This window comes from Carcharodon carcharias, chromosome 15 (genome assembly GCF_017639515.1).
Source record: "Carcharodon carcharias isolate sCarCar2 chromosome 15, sCarCar2.pri, whole genome shotgun sequence".
NCBI classification, from domain to species: Eukaryota; Metazoa; Chordata; class Chondrichthyes; order Lamniformes; family Lamnidae; genus Carcharodon; species Carcharodon carcharias.
In genome coordinates, this window is record NC_054481.1 from 133,318,390 (window position 1) to 133,346,255 (window position 27,866).

Genomic DNA, 27,866 nt, shown 5'->3' on the forward strand with positions numbered 1-27,866 from the left:
TAATATACAGTCAAAAGTTTTATTTCAAATTTATTGTCAAAAAATACATTGTCTATAAGGTTCAATAGAAAATGTTGTGGCCTGAAAAACAAACATAAACTGAATGTATAACTTAAAAGTACAAATCATCAGAGCTGCAGTAATACACTATGCATTCTGCTTTGCTTTAACTGGAACTAAACATTTTGACAGACAATGCAGACTCTTCTATAAAAAATAAAAATCAACAATTTGAAGTCTTAGTTATTAAAATGACCATTAAACCAAGATTATTCTTACAAACAGAAAGGTCATTTTCTGGACAGTCCACAGGGTAGTTTTTTGTCTCAAAATGAGGTATTAAAAAAACAAATAACTGTACTAAAATGATTTTTTTTAAAAAAAAAAGAATAAAAATGGTTTTGGATGAGATCATTCGCAGCACAAGAATTTCCTGTTGGCCTAGATGAAGATCTCATAGTCTCTGGTAGTCAAAACCCCAGATCAGCCTTGTGAAATTCTTTAAATCCACAAAGGACTGTCTAGTTTCCATGAAAACTATGACAAATAACATGCAGGGCATAATGCAGATCTCTTTACACTTCTTAACAAATAATGTTGAGGTGAAGAACCAGACCTTTTATCAGTCCACTCTACATTTCTCCACATTGTGCAATCACCACAGGAAGTTTAGGCTTGTTGCTGGGTCCAGCAGGGACATTCTGCAGGCAGAAGATATATAAATAACTAGATAATAAACATGAAAGCTTTCCTACAGAACATGCTGCTTTATTTTCATAATCACAAACTTAATATACTAGTCAATCTTCCAAATGGGGAGTCAAAAGGGCGGGTGAATCAATCAATTATAGCAAGATTGATGGGGGCGGTAGTCAAGAAATAGATTCAACATGATGAGGGATGATCATAGAGAATAGCCTGGTAACAAAGAAAACTACATTGTTCAGATGTGGGGGATACAGGGGTGGTATAAGGATGATATGGGACAGACTGGTCAGAGACAGGTATACTTTTGCAAGTGTTGACTTCCTGACTCCTCAAAGCCTTTCCATCGTCTACAAGGCACAAGTCAGCAATGTGATGGAATACTTTTCACTTACCTGGATGGGTGCAGCATCAATAACACTCAAGAAGCTCTGCAGCATTTGATACAAAGTAGTCCTATTAAGTGTCGCTTTATCTATGAGCTTAAAACATTTACCCTCCCTGAACAGGATGTACTGCAGCAGCTTGTTACAGATTCAACAGCACCCAAACTCCCAAGCCCACAGCCTCCACCTGTATGCCAACACCTCCAAGTCACATTATCTAGATTTGGAAATATAATCACCATTTCTTTATTGTTGCTGGGTCAAACCTGGAGCTCCCTACAAAACAGCAACGTGGGAGCACATATATCACAGACTTCAGTGGTTCAAGGCTGCAGCTCACTGAATTTTTAAGGGCAATTAGAATGAGCAATAACTACAAGAATTAATATTTTTTTCTTTAAAAATTCTGGCTGGGGAGTGGTGGGTGGAGAATGAAAAAATAAATAAATTTAACTAACAGGGGGTCCATTACAGGCAGAGTCAGGAGAATTTATAATGGGGAATAGAGAAATGGCAAAGACACTACATGATTATTTTGTGTCTGTCTTCACTGAGGAAGATACAAGAAATCTCCCAGAATTAGAGATCCAAGGGACTAGGGAGAATGAGGAATTGAAGGAAGCTAATATTAGTAAGAAGGTTGTATTGGGGAAATTAATGGGACTGAAGTTTGATAGGTTCCCAGGACCTGACATTCTACATAGTGCATTGAAAGAGGTAGCTATAGAGATAGTGGATGCAAAGGTGATCATCTTTCAAAATCCTATAGATTCTGGAATGGTTCCTGCAGATTGGAAGGTAGCAAATGTAACCCCATTATTTAAGAAGGGAGGGAGAGGGAAAACAGGGAACTGCAGACCTGATGGGCTTACATCAGTAGTAGAGAAAATGCTGGAATATATTATAAAGGATGTGATAAATGGACACGATAAATGGATACTTAGATATTAATGATCTGATTGGGCATAGTCATCATGGATTTATGAATGGGAAATCATGTTTGAAGAACCTGTTGGAGTTTTTTGAGGATGTTACTAACAGAATTGATAAAGAGTAGTCAGTGGACATAGTATATCTGGATTTTCAGAAGGCTTTCGATAAAGTTCCCCACAGGAGGTTGCTTTGCAAAATTAAAGCACACGGGATAGAAGACAAAATACTGGCATAGATTAAGGGTTGTCTAACAGGCAGAAAACAGAGTAGGAATAAACAGGTCATTCTTACATTGGCAGGCTGTGACTAGTGGGGTACTGCAAGGATCAGTACTTGGCCCCCAGCTGTTCACAACATATATGTCAATGATTTGGACGTGGGGACCAAATGTAATATTTCCAGATGACACAAAACTAGAGTGGAATGTGTGTTATGAGGAGGATGCAAAGTGCATTCAAGGTGGTTTGGATAGACTTAGTGAGTGGGCAAGAACATGGCAGATGTAATATAATGTGGAAAAATGTGAGGTTATCCATTTTGGTAGGAGGAACAGATGTGCAGAGTATTTCTTAAATGGTAAGAGATTAGAAAGTGTAACTCTTTCAAGTACAAACCCGTTTCCATCTGTAGATGTACAAAAGGACCTGGGTGTCCTTATTAATAAGTCACTGAAAGCTAACGTGCAGGTGTTGCAAGCAATTAAGGCTGCTAATGGTATGTTAGCCTTTATCTCAGGAGAATTTGAATACAGGAGTAGCGAAGTCTTGCTTCAAGACCGCATCTGGAGTAGCGTGTGCAGTTTTGGTCCCCTTACTTTAGGAAGGATATCACTGCCATAGAGGGAGTGCAACAAAGGTTCACCAGACTTGTTCTCGAGATGGTGGGACTGTCCTATGACGAAAGATTCTCTACTCCAGAGGGCTGTGAAAGCTTAGACATCGAGTATTGTTTAAAGCAGAGATCGACAGACTTCTAAATACTAATGACATAAAGGGATATGGGGATAGTGTGGGGAAAAAGGCACTGAAGTGGATGGTCAGCCATGATCATATTGAATGGCAGAGCAGGCTCAATGGCCTGAATGGCCTACTCCTGCTCTTATGTTCCTAAACTATTGCCATTGTTTTAATCATAGGAAAATACTAACTAAAAATGGATCAATAATTCACTAGCATCCCACGCAGCAGCATCGTCACAAGGGCTATTTTCATAAACTAATACTGCTCCTATGTATTTTTTAAGCATTGCACATTATTCGTCACCATTTTTACTCTTGTTCTCTTTAATTGTAAAGAATATTAATTTACTTTTCTGAAGGTATCATGGGATGGGGAAAAGCAAGAAGCAGATGGGGTGTCTGTAGATTGCTATGTGCACCCAGCCTCACACAGATGTCAGTCTTCAGCCAATTCGATTCACCCCACATATTAAGAAATGGCTGAAGGCACTGTATACTACAAAGGCCCTGACAATATTCTAGCAATAGCACTGAAGACACATGCTCCAGAATTTGCCGCTTCCCTAGCCAAGTTGTTCCAGTGCAGCTACAACACCGGCATCTATCTGGCAATGTAGAAAATTGTCCAGATGTGTCCTGGACACAAAAAGCAGGACAAATCCAACCTGGCCAATTACTGCCCCATTTGACTACTCTAGATCATCACTAAAGTGATAGAAGGGGTCATCAACTGTGCTATCAAGCGGCACTTGCTTAGCAATAACCTGCTCACTGATGCTCAGTTTGAGTTCCGCCAGGGCCACTCAGCTCCTGAACTCATTACAGCCTCGGTTCAAACATGGACAAAAGAGCTGAAATCTAGAGGTGAGAGTGACTGCCCTTGACATCAAGGCAGTATTTGACTAAGTGTGGCATCAAGGAGCCCTAGCAAAACTGGAGTCAATGGGAATCATGAGGAAAACTCTCTGCTGGTTGGAGTCATATCTAGCACAAAGGAAGATGGTTGTGGTTGTTGGTTGTCAATCATCTCAGTTCCAGGACATCACTGCAGGAGTTCCTCAGTATAGTGTTCTAAGCCCAACCATTTTCAGCTGCTTCGTCAATGACCTTCCTTCCATCATAAGGTCAGAACTGGGGATGTTTGCTGATGATTAGGCAGCACCCTCCAAACCCACAACTGTTACCATCCAGAAGGACAAGGGCAGCAGGCACATGGGGCAGAATTTGAGAGTCGGCGAGCAGGGGCTGGGCCTGCTCGCTGACATGTAAGAGGATGCACGATGAGGTCGGGCGTGCAACCCGATGTCATCGTGATATTTCATTGGGTGGGCACGTGCCGAGTCGGCTGCGCTCCTGCCGAAATGTCAATGGCCAATAAAGGCCATTAAGAAATCAATTAAAGCAGTTAAGAATGCTGCTCGTCCAATGGGCCAGATGAGGTTCCATGAAGTGTTTATAAATTGAATTAAAATATTTTTAAAAATTCATTGACATATCCCAGCTCATGTGACACTGTCACATGAGGGGATGTCTTAATATTTTTCTTTCCTTTATTCAGCTTTTTAAAACTTAAACTAATCTCCCTGAGGCACCTCTGTGCGACTCAGGGAATGCCCCCCCACCCCCTCCCCTGCACAGGGAGCGCTCAGTGCTTTCAGGCATGTGTCACACTGGGCAGGCCTTAATTGGCCCGTCCATGTTAAATGGCGGCGCGGACTCTATTGGGGGCATCAATCGGGTTCGAACCTGCCCCCGCACAACCCCCCCCAACGGGGAGAAAATTCTCTCCATAGAAACACCACCACCTGGAAGTTCCCCTCCAAGCCACTCACCATCCTGACTTGGAAATATATCGTCATTCCTTCACTGTCGCTGGGTCGAAATCCTGGAACTCCCTCCCTAACAGCACTGTGGGTGTACCTATACCACATGGACTGCAGTGGTTCAAGAAGGCAGCTCACCTCCACCTTCTCAAGGGGAACTAGGGATGGGCAATAAATGCTAGGCCCAACCAGCGACACCCATGAATGAATAAAAAACACTATGAATTGGATATTGAAGATGATGTAATCTGAGTTGCTGCCTGAAGTATATTGTGTTCTTTAAAGAGAGCGGTGAAAGCAAAAGTATGTCAATGTGTTAAATACAGAGGGAATGCTGGCAGCTGGTATGAGTCAACTGGTCTTTGGAAATTGTTTAGAAATAGCCAAGTTCCAGGTACAGAGTGTGTATGTGCACGCAATTCACAGAATCCTTTTTTTTAAAGCAGATGACACGATGGTATATTTGTACCTTTGCAATAGCAAGCAGCACATCTTCAAAAACCCATTCCAGGAACGGTATTGGTGACCCAGCTTACTGATAATAACATAAGTGACATTCTACAAAAGTTGGATGGCAAGTTAAATGAGCCACACTTGCATTCCGCCAGTAGGTTACTTTGTTTTCTATCAATGTCCTCTAGTCTCTGATGACTATCTTGTGTAAATTTACAGCCTTGTGTAAGGTGCAATAACGACAGGTGCAGGTTACTCTTTGGGGAGAGAGAAGGGCAAAACAGAAAAGTAGGCTGGTACCCTCCTGGGTGGTGCCACACGTCTCCTTGCAATTGGTAGCTTTGAGCATTCCATGGTCATGTAGATGCCCTCTGGACAAATGTAAAGATAGGAGGATAATTAAGAATATGAACATAGGGAAGATTTTTTTTTTAAAAAGCTGTACAAAGCAGCTTGTTTAAGAGGTTGAATGATATCTGGTTAAGAGGTAGATTGTAAAAAATCAATTAAGACATACACAATGGAACACTTTCACTCCAACCCTGCTAGGTCCACAAAACTGTGATTTCCAGAATACAGTTGGTTAAGATTCACAAAAGTAGGAAACGCTTAATAGATCTGACAGCATCTGTAGAGAGAGATGAGTTAACTTTCCAGTCAATGATCTATCATCAGAACTTGCTTCCAATTTCCAGTATCTGTAGTGTTTTGTTTTGATTAAGGTTAAAGTTGGGTGTAATATTACAAACATACGAATTAGGAGCAGGAGGAGGCCGTTCAGCCCCTTGAGCCTGCTCCGCCATTCAATAAGATCACGGCTGATCGGGTTGTGGCCTCAGCTCCACTTTCCTGTCTACCCCCTGTAACTTATGACCTCCTTGTCAATCAAGAATCTATCTAACTCAGTCTTAAAAATATTCAGCCTTAAAAATATTCAATGACCCTGCCTCCACCACTGTCTGGGGAAGAGTTCCACAGAACCACGATCCTCAAAGAAAAAATTTCTCCTCATCTCCATCTTAAACAAGAGACCCATTATTTTAAACTATGTCCCCTAGTTCTATTCTCTCCCATAAAGGGGAAACATCCTTTCAGTATCCACCCTGTCAAATCCCCTCAGGATCTTAAATGTTTCAATAAGATAGCCTCTCATTCTTCTAAACTCCAATGGATGTAGGCCCAACCTGTCCAATCTTTCCTCATAGGGATAACCCCTTCATCCCAGGACTCTGTTGAGTAAATCTTCTTTGAACTGCAAATGCAATTATGTCATTTCTTAAATGAGACGACCAAAACTGTACACAGTACTCTAGATGTGGTCTCACCAGTGCCCTGAACAACTGTAGCAAAACATCTCTAATTTTATGTTCCATTCCCCTCGCAATAAAAGTCAACATTCCATTTGCCTTTCTAATCACTTGCTGTACTTGCATACTAACTTATTATGATTCATGTACCAGGGCACCAAGATCCCCTTGTACCAGGTTCTGCAATTTCTCTCCATTTAAATAATATGCTGCTTTTTTATTCTTCCTGCCAAAGTGGACAAGTTCACATTTTCCCACTCATTTAACCTCTCTATATGCCTTTGCAGGCTCCTTATGTCCTCTTCACAAAACTTTCCTACATATCTTTGTATCATCAGCAATTTTAGCAGTCAAACATTCAATCCTGTCATCCAAGTCATTAAGCTAGATTGTAAATAGCTGTGCTAATATTAGGTTAACGCTCAAATGGATTTTAGCTCAATCACTTGGCATCAGTCAGTAAAGCATCTGTGGTTTTTTGCAGAGCTCTATTCTCTCAAGACTTTACCCACCTGAGGGGAATAGATAATGCAGTGAAAAAAATCACTAGTGCAATTACAGATAGTTTTTTGGGAGGAGTCTATATAGTCCATATTTCATGTTCCAATTATTGAGCTGCACCTTACTTATTGGAGGCAGAATTTTCTTTTTCTTTAGTCTTCCATGGCATGTGGACATCGCTGGCTCCCTAACTGCCCTTGAAATGAGTGGCTTGCTGGGCCATTTCAGAGGACAGTTAAGAGCCAACCATATTGCTGTAAGGATGGCAAATATCCTTCCCTATAGGACATTAGCAACCCAGATGGGTTCTTATAACAATTGATGATAGTTTCACAGTCACCATTACTGAAATTAGCTTTATATTCCAGATTTTTCCAGGCTGTAGTAATGGGATTTGAACTCATGTTCTAGGGCATTAGCCCGGGTCTCTTACTAGTTCAGTGACATTACCCACTCCCCCAAAGGCCCTTCCTTGTAACCAAACTGCCCTCTGCTGTAGTCCTCGTTGAAAAAATCCACGTAATTTTTTTTTTGGTGAAATACATATGCACATTAGACACAAACAAAAAATATTTGGCAGCAGACAGCTCCTCAACACTGTTTGGATAGCAAATATTTGCTATAATATTTGCTTCTCAGTGTTTGCTTTTCAGCTATAAATATTACCAAAATAGATCACTGCTTACCTCAATTTTCCTCATTACAAGCAATCCATCAATTATTTTACCTGGAGAAAATAAGATGTTAAAAGGTTATTATTGGCTCCTTCTAAGGGCTAAATAAATAAGTAAAATGGGACTTTACAAGGGAAATGTAATGAAATGTATCAGTAACAGACCAAGAGGTTGCACTTAAGTTTTTCCACATTATGACTTCTTGTTCTGATCTATGCTGACAGGAAAAGTGCAGACTGGGAACATTTCTGTGCAGTAACCATTCTATGATTCTGAGCTCCTATCTACAGGAGGACAGGAAACATGCAGAAGCTACTCCACCCAAAGCATTTAAGCACTCCCTAGTGGCTAGCTGCAGAAAAGCACTGGCATAGGTCATATCAAATGTTAAAACGCACCAGTGAGAATAGAAATGCTAAAGATATTCTTCTTTAATATTGACACCCTAACACTTTTCCACAGAAATTTCTAGAAACACACTATTTCATAAATGAGAAACATCAAATCCACAAGAATAGAAACAGCTGTTCTACCCTCTCAACATTATTAAGTCTGCAGTTTTAGAAGGCGAATTCCTAAATTATTAGCATGCAATCTGAAGGACGCTACAGTCATCTATACCCTGAAAACTAAAGCTTTTGAAAAATAAATTCTGGTGGCATTAGGGATGTTACATTTGACCTTAACTTCTCCAGGTTAGGGAGGGGTAAAATGGTCAGGATTCCTGCTCCTGATCACTATCCTGTCAGCCCCAGTGTAAGTGTTAGGATTTGGATGATGACAGAATCAGGATTACGATGTACATTTCATCTTATATCACTCACTTGCAAGGGAGCAAATAGCCACTTTGGTGAGGTACTTGGCATTAACAAAACAGGTTTGTCACCTATCAGTTACAGAATCACAGAATCAGAATCACAGAATCACACAGTGCAGAAGAGGCCCTTCAGCCCATTGAGTCTGCACTGACATGTAAGACCTGACCTACCTGCCTAATCCCATTTACCAGCACTTGGCCCATAGCCTTGAATGTTACACTTGGGACTATCTGATTAACTTTAACTACCAAGGAGCAAATGGAGACAGAGTTTAGTTACCTGCTTTTATTTGTAAAATCTGGATGAGAAACCTAGAAAGTTGTCTTTTTTGTTTTTTATGAAAGGATTATTTTTCTATTGACTCTAAATCGTAGGCACAAATCCAATGAACAATTGCATCGCCTGAAATCTTTTGGAGACACTTCTGTTTCCTTACCAAAAACAACATGCTTCCCATCGAGCCAATCACATTTAGAGCATGTAATAAAGAACTGACAACCATTTGTGTTTGGGCCACTGTTTGCCTGTTAGAGGTACAGAAAAAAACTTGGTCAGTATAGCACTTACAAGCAAAGTTTCAATACAGCTTTGGAGTTTCCATCCATCAGGTTCAAGTTCCACACCAGGGTTTGAGCACAAAAATCCAGACTAACATTCCAGTGCAGCACTGAGGGAGTGCCGTACTGTTGGAGGTAGTCCTTCGGACGTTAAACCAAAGCCCCACCTGCCTGCTCAGATGGATGTAAAGATCCTATAACACTATTTTGCAGAAGAACATGGGAGTTACCCCCATGTCCTGGTCAATATTTATATCTGAATCAACAGATTATCTGGCTATTATCACATTGCTTTTTGTGGGAGCTTGCTGTGCGCAAATTAGCAGCTGTGTTTCCTACATTACAACAGTGACTACACTTCAAAACTACTTCATGGACTGTAAAGTGCTTTGAGACATCTGGCAGCTGTGAAAAGTGCTATAGAATTGCAATTTAATTTTTCATTGGAGTGAATAACATAGGAATGTTACATAATAACTTGAGGCTCCCTTACCATGGATAAGAGACCAGGAGCATTGTGCTTTAGTTTGAAGTTTTCATCTGCAAATGGTCCTCTATAAATGCTACAAACACCAGTTCCATCTCCCTGTGAACAATATGTTAGCTGCATTATTATATAAAGGAAAATATTAACAAACAAAAAAGAGGAAATTGGCATTTTTGTAAAAAAAAAAGTGAATCATATCCTACAGTTTCTACCAGCGCATAAAATTAAGCAAGTGAGTAATACAAAAATATACAAGCATTTAGAAAATTATGCCTGAAACAAACACATTGGACTGTCACGTACCTGTATAGTGCTCACTTCCATAAGATATTTGAAAAATGCTTAATTATAAAGGAGGTAAAGTATAGGGTGCATCTATGACTTATATCAAATTCCACCTCTTCTGGTTTGTACAAGTATCTCAAAGAGAACATCTGCCCCCATAGAATGGATATGATAAACCAAAGTGCAAAGGTTGATGCCGATGCATTTCGGAGGTACCTAGCCAATACTAACCTTACAATTACACTGTTGCATTTCTGAGACATAGGCAATTTCACCTAAGTTGCTACTTAATACTCACTTCCGTGTTTTCCATCTGGTACTGGTAGGCTATGCCTTACCGGTGTTCTCCTCCCCTCCCATTGCCATAACCCTGAGGGCCTAGCATTTCCAGCCTGCGTACTTGGATAACTTATACAGTGACACATTAATGTGGCAACACATATTAATTGATTTTTAGTGGGGTGGGGTGTGGTGAGAGGAGGAAAGATGGATTTGGTTTCAACTCTCTTCACTCAACAGAAACTAGGCAGAAGCACAGTTAAAAATTATAGTAGCGGACTTACTATATTGTTTCTCACGTGCACCGTATACTGTCCGGTGTTATTGCCGGCAACCATACGTCCACTTGAATGAGATTGGAATCTCTTAACTTCAGGCAATTAGGAGTCCTATGATGCACATAGGATCTGATGCGATATTAACAGCAGACTGGGTGGAGAATCCATCCTGTACTCAGTAAAAACAAAACTGTAGAACAGAGGGAGAGGTCCAGTCCAAAATATAGACCAAGCCTCTTTTGCACCTCCTGGGATGATGGAGGGGGAGGGGAGGTGCAACAGTTAAAATCCACCTGATTACGTGTGTTCAGCTCTCCCTATTATTGGGAGCTTGGAAATCTCGCTGGTTCTGCAACATGTGTTTTCAGCCCCTGCAGCCAAACTCGAGAACCCTGATGGAAGATGAGAGTTCCATCCCATCCCCCACAACCTCTACCCTACCCCACCCCCCCCCCCCCGCCGCGCCAACGCCACTCAATTCCGCTCCAACTGCCATAGAATGTGGCCTACATTTGAATCTCAGGCAAATCTCTTCTTTATCCAGTACATTCCACCCACTGCTAGGTTAAAGCAGGCCTAGGTCCATGTGGCAGTGGTTCCTATGATGAAGGCAAAATGCTGCGGATGCTAGAAATCTGAAACAAAAACAAAAAATGCTGGAAAAACTCAGCAGGCCTGACGGCATCTGTGGAGAGAAAGACAGAGTTAACGTCTCGAGTCCGAGCTCTGTCAGACCTGCTGAGTTTTTCTAGCATTTTTTGTTTTTGTGGCAGTGGTTCCTGTTGGACAGGGAGCCTGGGCAACTGTTCTAGGCTTATTCTTGGGGGTTTCATCACATGTTCTCGCGTCTCTGACACACCCACCTAGTCAAACAGCTTTTTCCCAACTCCTGTGTTGTCACTGTTACAAAATGACCGACAATACTCACATTTACAAAGTCTCCCCCTTGAATCATAAAGTCCTTGATTACCCTGAAAAAAAAAAAGAATGCTCTACTGTAGTAAACCAATGGAGCCAAGGAACAACGTCACAGAAATTGACACTGCTATTAATTAATTGAAACACTGGCCAGAATGTGTTTGAATATACACAAACACAATAACAGTAAAATCAAAAAAATGGCAAAATGTTGGAAATCAAACAAGAATTTGGAAACACTCAGCCGGCTGGTCAGCAACTGTACAAAGAACAGATGAGTTAGCAATTCAGGTATAAACCTTCATCAGAACTGGAAAAATTTACAGATGAACAGCATTGAAAACTAAACAGAACAAAATGAGCAAAAGACAGGAAACAAAATAGATAAATACAAGAAAGGAAACAGATGTCTTCCCTAAATTCCTTTGCCTCTTCCGCCTTCCTTACTTATTTTTAAGGCCCTCTTTAAAATCCACCACCTTGGACTGGGATCATTTTAGTTTTTGATTACGTCTCTGAAGGGCCTTGGACTGTTCTTTTCAACATTACAAGGAGCTATGAAAGTGCAGGTTGTTGCTGCAGAAGAATTACCAGCAAAAGTACTTAAGCTAGATTAAAACGGCTATTGCAAAATTAACATGGGATGTTAGGAAAGAACATTATAAAGAGCAACTAAAATACATTTCAGACAGACAATGCCAGAATAGCCAAGACCTTTGGGGCTAGCTGAAGGGGGTCTACAAATGGAAACAGAAGGGCCTGGAACAGAATCTAGCACTTCACCACTATTTTTCATTTCAGACCTACCTAAGGCTCATAGATGTCTACAGCACAGAAGGAGGCTATTCGGCCCATTGTGTCCACACCGGTCAGCAAAGATCTGACTACATGAACCCCATTTTCCAGCGCTTGGCCCATAGCCCTGGAGGCTATGGCAACACAAGTGAATATCTAAATACTTTTTAAATGTTATGAGAGTTTCTGACTCAACCACCCTTTCAGGCAGTGAGTTCCAGCCTCCCACCACCCTCTGGGTGAAAACATTTCTCAATTCCCCTTCTAGCCTTCTACCTCTTACCTTAAATCTATGCCCCCTGGTTATTGACCCCTCTACTAATGAAAAACTTAACCTCACTGCCTCAGCTGTTCACACATGCATTTTCCTCCCACCTTCAGTCAATTAGCCTCTTCTGTTTTCCTCTTAAGCACTTTACAAGTCATTCTATTTCCTTTCTGGTATATTTTTCTCCCTCCCTCTTCCCCGTCTTCAGTTTCTTTTTAAATAATGTTAATTTACAATGTTGTTCCAATTCAAAAGGATGAAGGGTTACACCTGAAACAATGGCCTGGATTATGCGGTGATAATGACGATGAAATCGTCAGTGTACATTGTCATTACTCCTGTGAAGCACACAGCAACCTCTGGAGTTCACACATGGACTGCAGCAGTTCAAAGCAGCAGCTCACCATAACTTTCTCATGGGCAATTAGGGATGGGCAATAAATGCTGCCCTAGCCAGCGACACCCACATCCCATGAATTAATAAAAACATGCACAGAAATCCACAAATTGCTATCAGTGATCCGATGCTTCTCCAGCGAGTACACTGTTGAGGAATCCTCTGATTGCAAACATAAGAACATAAGAAATAGGAGCAGGATTAGGCCATTCAGCCCTACGAGCCTGCTCCGCCATTCAATGAGATGATGGCTGATGATCTACTTCAAAACCATTTTCCTTCACTATCCCTGTATCCCTTGATGTTTTTAATATGTAGTGTGAGGGGACTAAGACCCCAACGTGTATGATTTTTTTTCTATAAAATATATATAGAGATATGCTCATTGCTAATTCAAAAGCTGAATCTACGTCTGTGTGACCCCAAACAAAAGGAGCTACCTGGCAGTATTGGACAAACTTGCACCTCTTTATCCTTGAAGAGATACCAACGACCCTGCTGTGGGCTGCACAGATCAAATTCAAAGAGAACTTTACAGAGGCCCATTGGAGGCGGTTCAGAGGGAGGTTTACTAGATTGATACCTGGAATGAGTGGGTTGTCTTATGAGGAAAGACTGGACAGACTGGGCTTGTTTCCACTGGAGTTTAGAAGAGTGAGGGGTGATTTAATTGAAGTATAGATCCTGAAGATCCTGAATGGACTTGACAAGGTGGATGTCAAAAGGATGTTTCCTCTTGTGGGTGAGTCCAGAACTAGGGGGCACTGTTTTAAAATTAGGGGTCACCCTTTTAGAACAGAGATGAGGAGGAATTTTTTCACTCAGAGGATTGTGTGACTTTGGAATTCTCTGCCTCAGAAGCTGGTGGAAACAGGGTCATTGAATATTTTTAAGGCAGAGATAGATAGATTCTTGTAAGGCAAGGGAATCAAAGGTTATCGGGGTTAGATGGGAATGTGGAAATCGAAACACAAAAAAATCAGCTATGATCTTATTGAAAGGCGGAGCAGGCTCGAGGGGCTGAATGGTCTACTCCTGTTCCTATATCTTATGTTATGTTCCACCTGCATTTCATAACCCAGGCTGGCCAACCAGAGTCTACTCGTCTGCTAAGATGAAGGACCCTGCAGCCTTCCTTTCAATGTTTAATGGTAGAGACATGTAACAATCTCGGGGACCCAGGTGAGGGATACACACCCTTTGTCAAAGACAGTGCGGAGAGGTGGGAGTCATATGACATGGACCTATGTTTGTGGAACCAGTAATATTGCCTTGCTGTACTGCAAAGTCTCAGTCTGCCATTTTACCACATAACTAGCAGCATCACAGACAAGGAGCTCTGGCCCAGATTAGATACCTGGCTCCATCTACAATGCTTCTGCTGGAAATTCTGTACCATCACCTCCAAGAATGAATCATCTCTGCATGCCTATCCCATCGTGAAATCAACACCACCTGAAAAGTGAATTATACGACATCGGTTTTCAGCTCACCAATCTCGGTCAAGGAATAACTCATTGGACTTTTGATTCTGGACTCTGGATATCATGTGAAACAATATTTCTTTTCTCTGTGGTCTCTGCACTGTATATATTTATTTTTCCTATCCTGCTTTTACCGAATGAATGCAAAAGGAAACAACACTGCTACCCTCCTCCCACATTTTGAGTGTGTGCAAATAAACTAACCCTTTGAGTTCAGCCCAACTCGAGTTTGCTGTGGAATTATTAATAGAAATTGGATCACAAAAAAACTGAGGGGTTGGGAAATATGCCACCACTTATAAAGAAGAAAGCAAATCAAAACCCCTTTCTGTTTATGGATGGGTGGTGAAAGGAGAAATTAGTGCTGTTTAGATAGTAGCCCCCCCCCCAACCCACCCACCCACCCACCGCCCGGACTCCTGTCCGTAACAGTAGAAATCTATTGATCTCAGCCTTGAACATACTCAACGACTGAGCCTCCACAGCCCTCTGGGGTACAGAATTCCAAAGATTCACCATCCTTTGAGTGAAGAAGTTCCTCCTCATCCCAGTCCTAAATGGCTTGCCTCTTATTCTGAAACTGTCTCCCCTGGTTCTAGACCCCATAGCCAGAAGAAACTTCCTTCCTGCATCTACCTTGTCGAGCCCTGTAAGAAGAATTTTGTACGTTTGAATGAGATCACCTCTTATTCTTCGGTACTCCAGAGAATAAAGGCCTAGTCTATTTAATCTTTCCTCATAGGACAACCCCTCTATCCCAGGAATTAACTTAGAAGCAGTGCAATGAAGGTTCACTATGGCAAATACATCACAAACATTCACTCCTTCCACCACTGATGCACAGTAGCAGCAGTGTGTACCATCCACAAGATGCACTGCAGAAACTCACCAAGGCTCCTTAGACAGCACCATCCAAACCTGTGGCTGCTACCAGCCAAAAGGACAAGGGCAGCAGAAACATGGAAACACCACCACCTGCAAGTTTCCCTCCAAGCCACTCACCATCCTGACTTGGAGATATATCGCTGTTACTTCACTGTTACTGGGTCAAAATCCTGGAACTCCCTCCCTAACAGCATTGTGGGTGTACTTACACCACAGAGATTGCAGCTGTTCAAGAAGGCAGCTCACCATCAACTTCTCAAGGGCAATTAGGGTTGGGCAATAAATGCTGGCCTAGCCAGCGATGCCCATGTCCCGTAAAATAAAAAATAAATATTTCCTTAGGTAAGAAGACCAAAACTGCACAAAATACTCCACGTGCAGTCTCACCAAGGCTCTATATAATTGCATTAAGACATCTTTACTCCTAGACTCAAATTATCTTGTAATAAAAGCCAACATATCATTTGCTTTCAAATTGCTTCATGTATCTGCGTGTTAGCTTTCAGTGACTCATGAACAAGGGCATCCAAGTCCAACATTTCCCAGCCTCTCACCATTTAGGAAATACACTGAATGACTGTTTTTCCTACCAAAGTGGATAACCCTACAATGCTCCACATTGTATTCCAACTGCAAAATTTTTGCCCACTTGCTTAGCCTCCCCAAAGCTCCTTGAAGCATCTTTGCATCCTCCTCACAACTTGCCTAGTATTATCTCATCTGCAAATTTGGAAATATTACATTTAATCCCCACATCCAAATTATTTCTATACATGGTGACTAGCTGGGGCCCACGCACAGATACTTGCGTACCCCACTAGTCACAGCCTGCCAACCTGAAAATTATCCATTTATTCCTACTCTCTGTTTTCTGTCCATTAACCAGTATATTACCCCCAATCCCATGTGCTCTAATTTTGTTTACTAACCTCGAGTGGAACCTTATCAAAAGCTTTCTGGAAATCTGAATATAGTACATCTACCAGTTCCCTTTTATCTATTTTACTGATTACATTATCAAAAAACTCCAACAGGTTTGTTAAACATGATTTCCCTTTCGTGAATCCATTCTGACTCTGCCCAATCCTACCATTATTTTCTAAGTGTCCTGTTATCGCATCCTTTGGAACGCTGATGTTGTTTCCATCAATAGAAATCAACTAAATTGATCAGAACTTCCACCCTAACACTGTTAGTCTCATTGTAAAAAGAACCCTTAAGAAAGATACACTTTGTTGAACGAGGTATAATTGGGTTTTTAACAGCACACTAGGTTCATAATTACTTCTAAATATCGTGACTAGCCTTGATAAGCTAATTTTATACCCAAAATGTCGAATTTCTCCATAATGGTAAAACCTCCACATATTTTTTGAAAATAAAAGTTTGTGTACCTTTATTTTAGCTTTGTTCTTAATTCAATCTTAGTCATTTATTTTGCTAGTTGAAAATTTAAATTAAAAGTGAAGTGCTCAGTGTTTTTAAACTTCCTGTTTTTGATCTTTGCGAGGATACTTCCATGTGACCAGCTGCTCATTCTGCTTGCTGACACATGGCTGCTGCACATCATGAGATCCCCTTGACTTGGTGCCAGATTTAAATTACTATTGGAAAGGGGAAAACCATGGCACAGAGATCGCTAGGTCCTTGGTGGGCAGCTATCTTTGAGGTCTGTGGCAAGTGCCCTTGCTTCACTACCGACTGCAAAGTCCAAGCCATGAAGTTGGTTATTGCCTCCATGGATGCCAAATTATCATTTGCAGAGTTTTCTGGTTTTGATACACAATAATAGTTCCACAGATCTAAATGTTAAAACAAAAATCCAATCAGCACTCTCTTCTTATACAGTATAAATTGTTGTTTTCTCCTTGTATTCCTGGTATTCTTGCAAAGTGTCCTGATGAGTGCAAGACAAATAGCTTCGACATGTCTCTTCTTCAAGCAAAACAAAAATCCTCTGAATTAAATATATACAACTATTCCAAAACAGACAAATGTAAAATGTTTTCAATTATAAACTAAGGAAAGATTCAGTAATTCCTGCCTAACCAAAGTGAGATAAAGAGCAAAATTATTTTTTCTTCCCTCCTTGCATTGAGTGTACCAATTCTAGAGCTGAACATTTCAAATATAGAAATGTTAAAGAGTGATTGGAACATTTTATTGCTTAAGTTATTTTTGCATGTTTAAAAACTCCAGAAAAGTGCACAATTAGTCTTCTGTTTTGTTAGAATGATAAAACAGAAAACATTGGGCACTGATAAGTTCAGTGTTAACTTTGAGAAACAGAAATACACCAAAGTACAGATCCTACATATTTACTGGTGTCAACCAATCACTTGGAGCAATATCTATCTTAATCATGTAAAATTTTAGCTATTGAGTTTTCATTAATAATTAATATAAGCCAGCCAGATGAAAGCTATCCACTAAGAATGATGGCTGGGAGCAAACCAGTTGCACTCAGCATTGAATTATTGTAAAGCAGAATCATAATGAAGATGCAGATGATAAAATATAATTAGCTGCACTTTTGTCCATTATAGGATATTTAACTTCTGCTTAAATGCATCCAAACTATTCAGCTCAACTACTTCCTGTGGTGAGTTCCATTCTCACCAGTCTCTGGGCAAAGAGGTTTCTCCTCAATTTCCTATTTCTTGGTGACTTATCTTATAGTGATAGCCTCTAGGTTTACTCTTCCCCACAAGAGGAAACCCTCTCTGTGGTCTACTTTATCAAACCTTTCATAATTTTTGAAGACTCCTACGAGGTCATCGCTCAGTTTTCCTTTCTCAAGAGGAAAGAAACAAAACCCAACCTGTTCATCTTCCCATTAGTGAAAGGGTTGAGAACAAGAGTACACAGATTTAAGGCAATTGACAAAAGGAGCAATGACGATATGAGGAAAAACTTTTTCGTGCAGCAAATTATTAGGATCTGGAATGTGCTGCCCTAGAGTGCTGGAGGCAGGGTAAATCAAGGCATTCAAGGGAGAATTGGATTGTTATCTGAAAAGAAGAAAGTGCTGGGTTACAGAGAAAAGCCAGGGGAGTTGCAGGTAAGTTGTCCCAACAGAGCCGGTGCATGACTGGCCAAAGGCCTACGTCTGTGATGTAAAAATTCTGTCATAAATATAACCTCGCAGTCCTGGTATCATCTTTGTTGCACCCCCTCCATTAGCTCTGTATACTTTTCATAATATAGCAACCAGAAATGCACACAGTATTCCAAATGTGCTCTAACTAAGGCTCAATACAAGATGATAAGGAGCCTGATTCCTGTGTCAAAGTTTCTTTGTTAAATCTGAGCCTACTTTATTTACCAGTGTTTAGGTAAATGAAGTCACAGCCAGGTTCAAAAGGGACCCTAGGTCTTATAGAGTGGTGACTGATGCTGATGTTTAATACTATAACTATATCAAAACCCAACAACAGTCTTAAACTTGAAGGCATACCTGTGGAATGTACTTCCTTTATAACCTATAGGGACGCCATCCTTCCTGTTGAAAAAAAAATCATCTTCAGTCTGCAGAGTTAATAGACTAATTCAAGGTAAAATGATACAAACCACTAGTCCTGAAGCAGTTTGAGTCTTTTCTAATTTAAAATTAATTCTAAAACAAATGCGATCCAAAATCATTAGTGACTGACCCAAGGTCACATATCAAACAATTGCATTTATCCAGGTGAGATGCAGTCAGCAAAATGATTTGAAGGACAGTTGTTAGTCACTGGTACAAAATCTATTATATAACTGTTATAACATTGGGAAATAAGAGGACAATAAACCAGAGTGTATACCAGAAGGCAATGCAGGAGCACCTCCCATGCATGGAGGACAATCATTTCCCACCTGTCATTTACCACATGGCAATTTCATATTCATTCTTCAATCAACTGCAGGAGTAGAATATACAACACACTTTCCGGATTACAGCTGGTAAATCTCATTTACTGTATTTGGAGTGCACAGAATTTAAGTATTATGGTGACAGGGCAGGCAGATTAGAATTAAAATGGTGGCTTTCATTGCTAACAAAACAGAGTAGTCTTGATGGGCCAAATGGCATATTTCTGTTCTTATCTAATGGAGCCAATTTAAAATAGAAACTCCAGCTTTCATTTCCACTCTGGAAAGTTTGGTGATCCCTGGCAGACTGACATGATATAGTTGGCTTCAGCACCCCAGCACTTGGAAGAGAAGGCCAAAAAATAAATCAACCAAAGTTGCTGCATTTTCTTGCTGTTCAGTAACTATTTCCTGAAAAGTAGATGTGACCAATGGGTAATTAGTGGCAAGAGCTTAATTCCAATGGCCCTCACAGTTGAAAACTGGAACAACAACGCTCACTCATGAAGAATGGGCGCTGCAATAATAAGGGGCAGGCATCAGAAAAGAGCATCGCCAGGAAAGAAAGGGAGAAAATGTGAATAAGAACCAGCATGTTTAACCTTCAGTTGACTGAGAGAGCCATGACCTAACCCTTTAGATTTAAACCACTGCTCATCACTGATCTAGAGGAATAATAACCACATAAACGGGTGGCTGAAAAGAGAACATGAACAATTTATTTTGTATGCTGGTAACATTGGGTGCCCCTTTTGTCAACTCGTTTTCAGAACACTGGTAATAACATCAAACCAAGACCTGAGCATCTAATAAAAGCTAATACTGACCTGAATTCTCCAGTACAGAACTGCCTGAAAAAGGAAATAAAACGAATCAGCAATAATGATCAGAAACAGTATTACTGAGGTGATAGAAATAAATGTTGTAAATTAACAGCAGCACGATACCTGATGTTCTCTGCTACTCTGGGCACTACATCAGCAAACAGTTCTATCTTCATTCGTCCCACCTCCTGTGAGATATAAATGGGTTCATCTGTACAATTTGGTTTGTGTTGCATAAATTCAATCATTTTTTTTAAGTTTGAGCAGGTTAACAAACCAAAATGTAGAATCTTCAAATGTTAAAAGTTGTAGCACATCTGTCACTAAACCAAATAGGTGCAGGATATTGTCTTAAGATTGTTGACATGAACAAGATTTGACATGCTGAAGACTGAACATCCTACTGCATAAAGTCACCACAGCCTTAGCACCCCAGGATTCAAAAGGTTGTGTGGAAACCTTCCCAAAAGTCATATCATTCCTAATTACACCTAATGACTTACTACAGCTCCATGTACTGTCTAATGAAGTCTAAATTTCATGTACAACTCTTAACAACTGAACCACAGTGCACTGCCAGCATTCTCTCCTTCCCACCCCTCCCAAACACTGCAGCTTGCTGCTGCTCACTGGGTTTTTCATGGGCTGTCCAACACCGAGATGAGGCAATTGCGCTGAACAATGTACTCTACTTTCAGCAGCTGGGGGTAATAAGAGGCAGGCATCAGAAAAGACCATCACCAGAAAAGAAAGCGAGAAAATGTGAATAAGAACCAGCACGTTAAACCTTCAGTCGACTGAGACAGCCATGACCTAACCCATTAGATTTAAACCACTGCTCATCACTGATCTAGACGAAGACCTCCCAGGTCTTCCATCAACAGGCAAGGCACTCGGTTATATCAACTGGCACAGACACAATGGGCGAAATGGCCTTCTCCTCTGCTGCAATGATTCTGTGAACCTGAACAACCTGAGCTCCTACCTGGCTGTTAATACACTCCTCTTTTTAAAAAGGATTTCTTTGTAAATTCAGATTGAAGTGAGGTGCGAGTTCACTCTGCCTTTTCTCCAGGCCCTCAAATGTGTTCAGTTAGCTCCAGCTCCTCTCGTCCCCTTTGGCTCACACAACCCAGGTCTTCCTTGACAGTCAAATTCCTGAGCTCTTTTGACACAGTTTGTCATTGCTCTGCACGTCTCTGCTGTGCCTGAAATTGCAGCTCCCAGCTAAACAGTGTCAGGGAGGCAAAGCCCTGGATCTTTTGCCACTGTCAGTAACATAAGACCATAAGACACAGGAGCAGAAATTAGGCCATTTAGCCTATCAAGTCTGCTCCACCATTCAATCATGGCTGATAAGTTTCTCAACCCCATTCTCCCGCCTTCTCCCCGTAACCTTTGATCCCCTTACCAATCAAGAACCTATCCATATAAAAACAAAAAAACTGCGGACGCTGGAAATCCAAAACAAAAACAGAATTACCTGGACAAACTCAGCAGGTCTGGCAGCATCGGCAGAGGAGAAAAGAGTTGACGTTTCGAGTCCTCATGACCCTCCAGTTCTGTCGAAGGGTCATGAGGACTCGAAACGTCAACTCTTTTCTTCTCCGCCGATGCTGCCAGACCTGCTGAGTTTTTCCAAGAACCTATCTATCTCGGTCTTAAATACACTCAATGACCTGGCCTCCACAGCCTTCTGTGGCAATGAATTCCATAGATTCACCACTCTCTGGCTAAAGAAGTTTCTCCTCATCTCTGTTCTAAAAGGTCTTCCCTTTACTCTGAGGCTGTGCCCTCAGGTCCTAGTCTCACCTACTAATGGAAACATCTTCCCTACATCCACTCTATCCAGGCCTTTCAGTATTCTGTAAGTTTCAATCAGATCCCCCCCTCATCCTTCTAAACTCCATCGAGTATAGACCCAGAGTCCTCAAACATTCCTCATATGTTAAGCCTTTCATTCCTGGGATCGTTCTTGTGAACCTCCTCTGGACCCTCTCCAGGGCCAGAACATCCTTCCTGAGATACGGGGCACAAAATTGCTCACAATATTCTAAATGTGGTCTGACCAGAGCCTTATAAAGCCTCAGCAGCACATCCCTGCTTTTATATTCTAGTCCTCTCGAAATAAATGCCAACATTGCATTTGCCTTCCTAACTACCGACTCAACCTGCAAGTTAACCTTAAGAGAATCCTGGACTAGGACTCCCAAGTCCCCTTGCACTCCAGATTTCTGAATTCTCTCCCCATTTAGAAAATAGTCTATGCCTCTATTCTTCCTAACAAAGTGCATGACCTCACACTTCCCCACGTTGTATTCCACCTGCCACTTCTTTGCCCATTCTCCTAACCTGTCCAAATCCTTCTGCCTCCCCGTCTCCTCAATACTACCTGTCCCTCCACCTATCCTTGTATCATCTGCAAACTTAGCCAGAATGCCCTCAGTTCCTTCATCTAGATCATTAATGTATAAAGTGAAAAGTTGTGGTCCCAACACTGACCCCTGCGGAACTCCACTAGTCACCGGCTGCCATCCTGAGAAGGACCCCCTTATCCCCACCCTCTGCCTCCTGTCAGACAGCCAATCTTCTATCCATGCTAGTACCTTGCCTCTAACACCATGGGCTCTTATCTTACTGAGCAGCCTCCTGTGCGGCACCTTGTCAAAGGCCTTCTGGAAGTCCAAGTAGATAACATCCATTGGCTCTCCTTTGTCTAACTTATTCGTTACCTCCTCAAATAATTCTAACAGATTTGTCAGGCATGACCTCCCCTTGATGAAACCATGCTGACTTTGCCCTATTTTACCATGCATTTCCAAGTATCCTGAAATCTCATCCTTAATAATGGACTCTAAAATCTTACCAACAACCGAGGTCAGGCTAATCGGCCTGTAATTTCCCGTCTTTTGCCTCACTCCCTTCTTAAACAGGGGGGTTACATTAGCAATTTTCCAGTCCTCTGGGACCCTCCCTGACTCCAGTGATTCCTGAAAGATCACCACTAACGCCTCCACTATATCTTCAGCTATCTCCTTCAGAACTCTGGGGTGTAATCCATCTGGTCCAGGTGATTTATCCACCTTCAGACCTTTCAGTTTTCCTAGCACCTTCTCCTTGGTAATGGCCACCATACTCACTTTTCCCCCCAACTCTCTTGAACTTTGGGGATGTTACTCATGTCTTCCACCGTGAAGACTGACACAAAGTACCTATTCAGTTCCTCCGCCATTTCTTTGTTCCCCACTACTACTTCTCCAGTGTCATTTTCCAGCGGCCCAATGTCCACTTTTGCCTCTCTCTTACCCTTTATATGTCTAAAAAAACTCTTGCAATCTTCTTTTATATTACTGGCTAGTTTACCCTCATATTTAATCTTCTCTCTCCTTATTTCTTTTTTTGGTTGTCCTCTGTTGGTCTTTGTAGGCTTCCCAATCCCCTGGTTTCCCACTGCTCTTCGCCGCATTGTATGCTTTCTCTTTAGCTTTTATGCTGTCCCTGACTTCCCTTGTCAGCCATGGTTGCCTCATCCTCCCTTTAGTACGCTTCTTCTTCCTAGGGATGAATTTTTGCTGTATCACCCAAATTACTCCCAGAAACTCCTTCCATTGCTGTTCCACTGTCTTTCCTGCTAGGCTCATCTCCAAGTCAATTCTGGCCAGCTCCTCCCTCATGCCTCTGTAGTTGCCTTTATTCAACTGTAATACCGTTACATCTGATTCCAGCTTTTTCCTCTCAAATTGCAGGGTAAATTCTATCATATTATGGTCACTTCCTCCTAAGGGTTCCTTCACCTTAAGCTCCCTTATCAAATCTGTCTCATTACACATCACTAAATCTAGAATTGCCTGTTCCCTAGTGGGCTCCACCACAAGCTGTTCCAAAAAGCCATCTCGTAGACATTCCACAAATTCCTTTTCCTGGGATCCACTACCAACCTGATTTTCCCAGTCTACCTGCATATTGAAATCCCCCATGATCACTGTAACCTTGCCTTTCTTACACACCTTTTCTATTTCCTGGTGTATCTTGTGCCCCACATCCTGACTACTGTTCGGAGGCCTGTACATAACTCCAATTATGGTTTTTTTTACCTTTGCGGTTCCTCAACTCTACCCACACAGATTCTACATCATCTGACCCTATGTCATTTCTTGCTATCGATTTAATTTAATTTCTTACTAACAAAGCAACCCCACCCCCTCTGCCAACCTGCCTATCTTTTCAATAGGATGTATATCCTTGGATATTTAGCTCCCAGTCCTGATCCCTTTGCAGCCATGTCTCCGTGATGCCCACCACATCAGACCTGCCAATTTCAAACTGCGCCACAAGCTCATTCACCTTATTTCATATACTGCGTGCATTCAGATACAACACCTTCAGTCCTGTATTTCCCGTCCCCTTTCTCATTGTCGTCCCTTTATCTGATGTGCTTGAAGTTAGATTCCTAGCCCTTTCCAAACACTCTGTCCTATTTTATGTTCTGGAGACTTTAATAGCCTCTCCTAGGCTCTCCTTTCTTTTCAGTTTTTTCATAATTTTCCATGAAGTTGAATCCACCCCCCCGCCGACGCTAACCTGCTGCTTTGTTTCCCATTAGTCATACTTCTTGGAGTTTTACCCTTCCCTTCCCCTCCACTTTCTAGTTTAACATATTCAGATGACTAACGAGATTTGCTCTTTGAACCATCATCCGACCTCTTCCTTAGTTTAATTACCCATAACCTTACAGTGCGTATATCATAAACAAGAACTGACTGAGTTAGACAGATTTTTGAACTAATCTGGAGTCAAAGATGATGGAAACATACTGGAAAGCAGAGTTGAGATCAAGATCAGATCAAGCAAGATCTTGGTGAATTGCAAATCACTGGGGGGGAGGGGGGGAAATATCTATTCCTCCTCCAATTTCTTATGTTCTTATTCAACCCAGTTCTCACTTGAATTACCAACCTGACATCTACCACATGCATATATATATATATATATATATATATATATATAAAAACAAAAAAACTGCAGATGCTGGAAATCCAAAACAAAAACAGAATTACCTGGAAAAACTCAGCAGGTCTGGCAGCGTCGGCGGAGAAGAAAAGAGTTGACGTTTCGAGTCCTCATGACCCTTCGACAGAACTTGCGCTCACATGCACCCTTTTTTCTGCTTCATCTTACTCTTTATCTCTTTTGTCACCCAGGGGACTCTGGATTTGTTTGCCCCACCTTTCTCCCTCGTGGGAATATGCCTCAACTGTACCCGAATCATCTCTTTAAAAGAATCCAACTATTCCATTGGAACTTTGCCTGCTAAGTTATCCGGGCCAGATCCATTCCCACCCATTGATAATAGTAATTAGGGGATGGCCATTTCAATCTGTATTGCTCCTTATCCTTTTCCACTGGATCATAAGGCCCAGGACCAGATTCAACAACGTCTCCTTCCTCCTTGGGTTGGAAACATACCGATTTAGAAAATCCACCTGAACAGCAGCTAATAACAGGGTCAGTGCCTTGTGGTCGGGGTTTAAGGTAAATGACAGAAAAAAAATCAAACGTGACATGAGGATAAACCTCTTCTTAATGCTGGATGTGGCTGGGGTCTGGAATGCACAGCCTGAGAGTGTGGCGGAGGCAGATTCGTTAGTGGCTTTCAAAAGGGAATTAGATAATTACCTGTAGAGAAAAAAATCTCTTGGGGTTACAGAGAAGGACAGGTAAGTGGGACAAGCTGAGAGAGCCAGCATGGACTCGAGGGGAGAATGGCCTTTACTACTGTAACCACTCTGATTGGCTGAAGGGAGACAGAGAGGCGGTCTCCAGCGCCGCAGCCAATCAGAGAGGCGGTCTCCAGCGCCGCAGCCAATCAAGAGAGGCGGTCTCCAGCGCCGCAGCCAATCAGAGAGGCGGTCTCCAGCGCCGCAGCCAATCAAGAGAGGCGGTCTCCAGCGCCGCAGCCAATCAGAGAGGCGGTTTCCAGCGCCGCAGCCAATCAAGAGAGGCGGTCTCCAGCGCCGCAGCCAATCAGAGAGGCGGTCTCCAGCGCCGCAGCCAATCAGAGAGGCGGTCTCCAGCGCCGCAGCCAATCAGAGAGGCGGTCTCCAGCGCCGCAGCCAATCAGAGAGGCGGTCTCCAGCGCCGCAGCCAATCAAGAGAGGCGGTCTCCAGCGCCGCAGCCAATCAAGAGAGGCGGTCTCCAGCGCCGCAGCCAATCAGGGGCCTACGCTGTGAAAGCTCGGATTTTTTTCTTTATTCCATTTTAATAATCCTGAAACGCCAGCGCAAATGAACAAACTCTGACTTTCTCACTAAATAAAACAGCGCGAACTTTCCAGAAGCGCCGCTACTCCCCAGGCCCTCAAGCCCTCTGACCCCGCGGCCCCAGGCCTCAGGCCCTCCAGCCGCTTACCTGGCCGCCGATGGTGATGTCGAAGAAGACAACGGGATTATTGGGGTTGGACGGGAGCCCCGCCATCTCGCGCATGTGACTGAGACACGCCGATAACCGCCGTTACCGCCACCTGAGGACCCAACTGCCCGCCCCCTCCCGGGCTGATTGACAGGCGGACCCCCCGCCCCCTCCCGGGCTGATTGACAGGAGGATTCTCCGCCTATCCCGGGATGATTGACAAGGGGGATCCCCCGCCCCTTCCCCGGGGTGATTGACAGGCGGCTTCCCCGCCCCTCCTGGGGTGATTGACAGGCCAATTCACCGCCCCCTCACGGAGTGATTGACAGGCCGATTCCCCGCCCCCTCAGGTGGTGATTGACAGGTGGATTCCCCGCCCCCTCCCCGGGTGATTGACAGCTGCAAACTAACACAAATTAAACAATCATCAAAATGTGTGCTGTCTGAGAGGAGCTGTGACCAAAACTACCTGGAATCAACAGCAAACTTATAATTACAATTAAAAAGCAAATGGTGGAAACCTAGAGCACAAAACTCTTGAACCATACAACAGGAGAATCACAGAATTGTTACAGCACAGGAGGAGGCCATTTGGCCCATCGTGTCTGCACTGGCTCTCTGAATGAGCAACTCACCTAGTTCCGTTCTTTCGCCTTCTCCCTGTAACCCTGCACATTCTTCCTTTTCAGTTAACAGTCTAATTCCCTTTTGAATGCCTCAGTTGAATCTGCCTCCACCACTTTCTCAGGCAGCGCATTCCAGGCCTTAACCACTGGCTGAGTGAAGAGGTTTTTCCTCACTTTACCATTATTTCTTTCATTAATTACTTTGAATCTACACCCTCTCGTTCTCGATCCTTTCACCCAGAAGCGAAGCACAAAAGGAATGAAAGACATTAAAGCAACAATTTCAGGTATAGCTACAGCATAGGGAAACTTTATGATACACTAAATAAAAACAGAAAATGCTGGAGGTCATGGAGGAATGTATTTACAAGCATTCGAGGTCAGCTAGGACAGGGGGTGAGGTCTGAGCAGAGTTTGGTGCAGGCTGTGGTATAGGCAGAAGAGTTCTGGGTTGTCTGAAGTTTAATGAAGGGAGCACAATGGAGGGCTGCCAACAGAATGCTGGAATAGTTAAATCTGAAGGCGACAAGGGCATGGGTGAAGATTTCAGGGGTGGAGGCAGGTAATATTATGGAGCTGGAAGTAGGTAGTCCTTGTTATAGAGAGAGAATAGGGGGTCAGTAGTATAATTCAAGATCAAATAGGTTGCAAATACTTTGACATGGGTGTAAACTGCCAGAAGCTCAGACTGGGTATGGTAGAAAGAGGTGGTATAGAGGTAGAACTGGACTTCATCTGGATACAGATGGAAATGGCAGTTGATGTTACTAAGGGGCAACATGTAGAGGAAAAAGAAAAGGGGGTCAAGCATGGCTCCTTAGGGAACACCTGAGATGATGGTGGTGAGAGGGGGTGGGAGCAAATGAACCATGGCTAGAGATGGCCTGGCTCTGCTTGGATGAATAAGTTGAGAGAAGGCATGCTGAGTTGGACATCAGAGAAGAGATGCTGAAGGAGAATGGCG

General features: G+C 42.4%; 1 protein-coding gene across 1 annotated transcript; it reads right to left on the reverse strand.

The window, feature by feature from the left end:
- Positions 1-26,426, reverse strand: ppih (peptidylprolyl isomerase H (cyclophilin H)). Its single transcript, XM_041205682.1, has 9 exons — positions 26,277-26,426; positions 19,991-20,055; positions 19,871-19,894; positions 18,649-18,693; positions 11,373-11,415; positions 9,609-9,701; positions 8,995-9,082; positions 7,753-7,793; positions 1-701 (listed from the first exon to the last, which is right to left on the reverse strand). The coding sequence occupies exons 1-9, from the start codon at positions 26,349-26,351 to the stop codon at positions 633-635; spliced, it is 543 nt and encodes a 180-aa protein (XP_041061616.1). The 5' UTR covers positions 26,352-26,426; the 3' UTR covers positions 1-632.
- Positions 26,427-27,866: the final 1,440 nt, after the last annotated feature.

Coding starts and splice junctions, on each gene's coding strand:
- ppih (XM_041205682.1), bottom strand. CDS start 26,351: ATGCGCGAGATGGCGGGGCTCCCGTCCAACCCCAATAATCCCGTTGTC. Junction 19,895..19,990: donor AGAGTAGCAGAGAACATCAG/GTATCGTGCTGC, acceptor TTCCTTTTTCAG/GCAGTTCTGTACTGGAGAAT. Junction 18,694..19,870: donor TTCTGTACTGGAGAATTCAG/GTCAGTATTAGC, acceptor TTTTTTCAACAG/GAAGGATGGCGTCCCTATAG.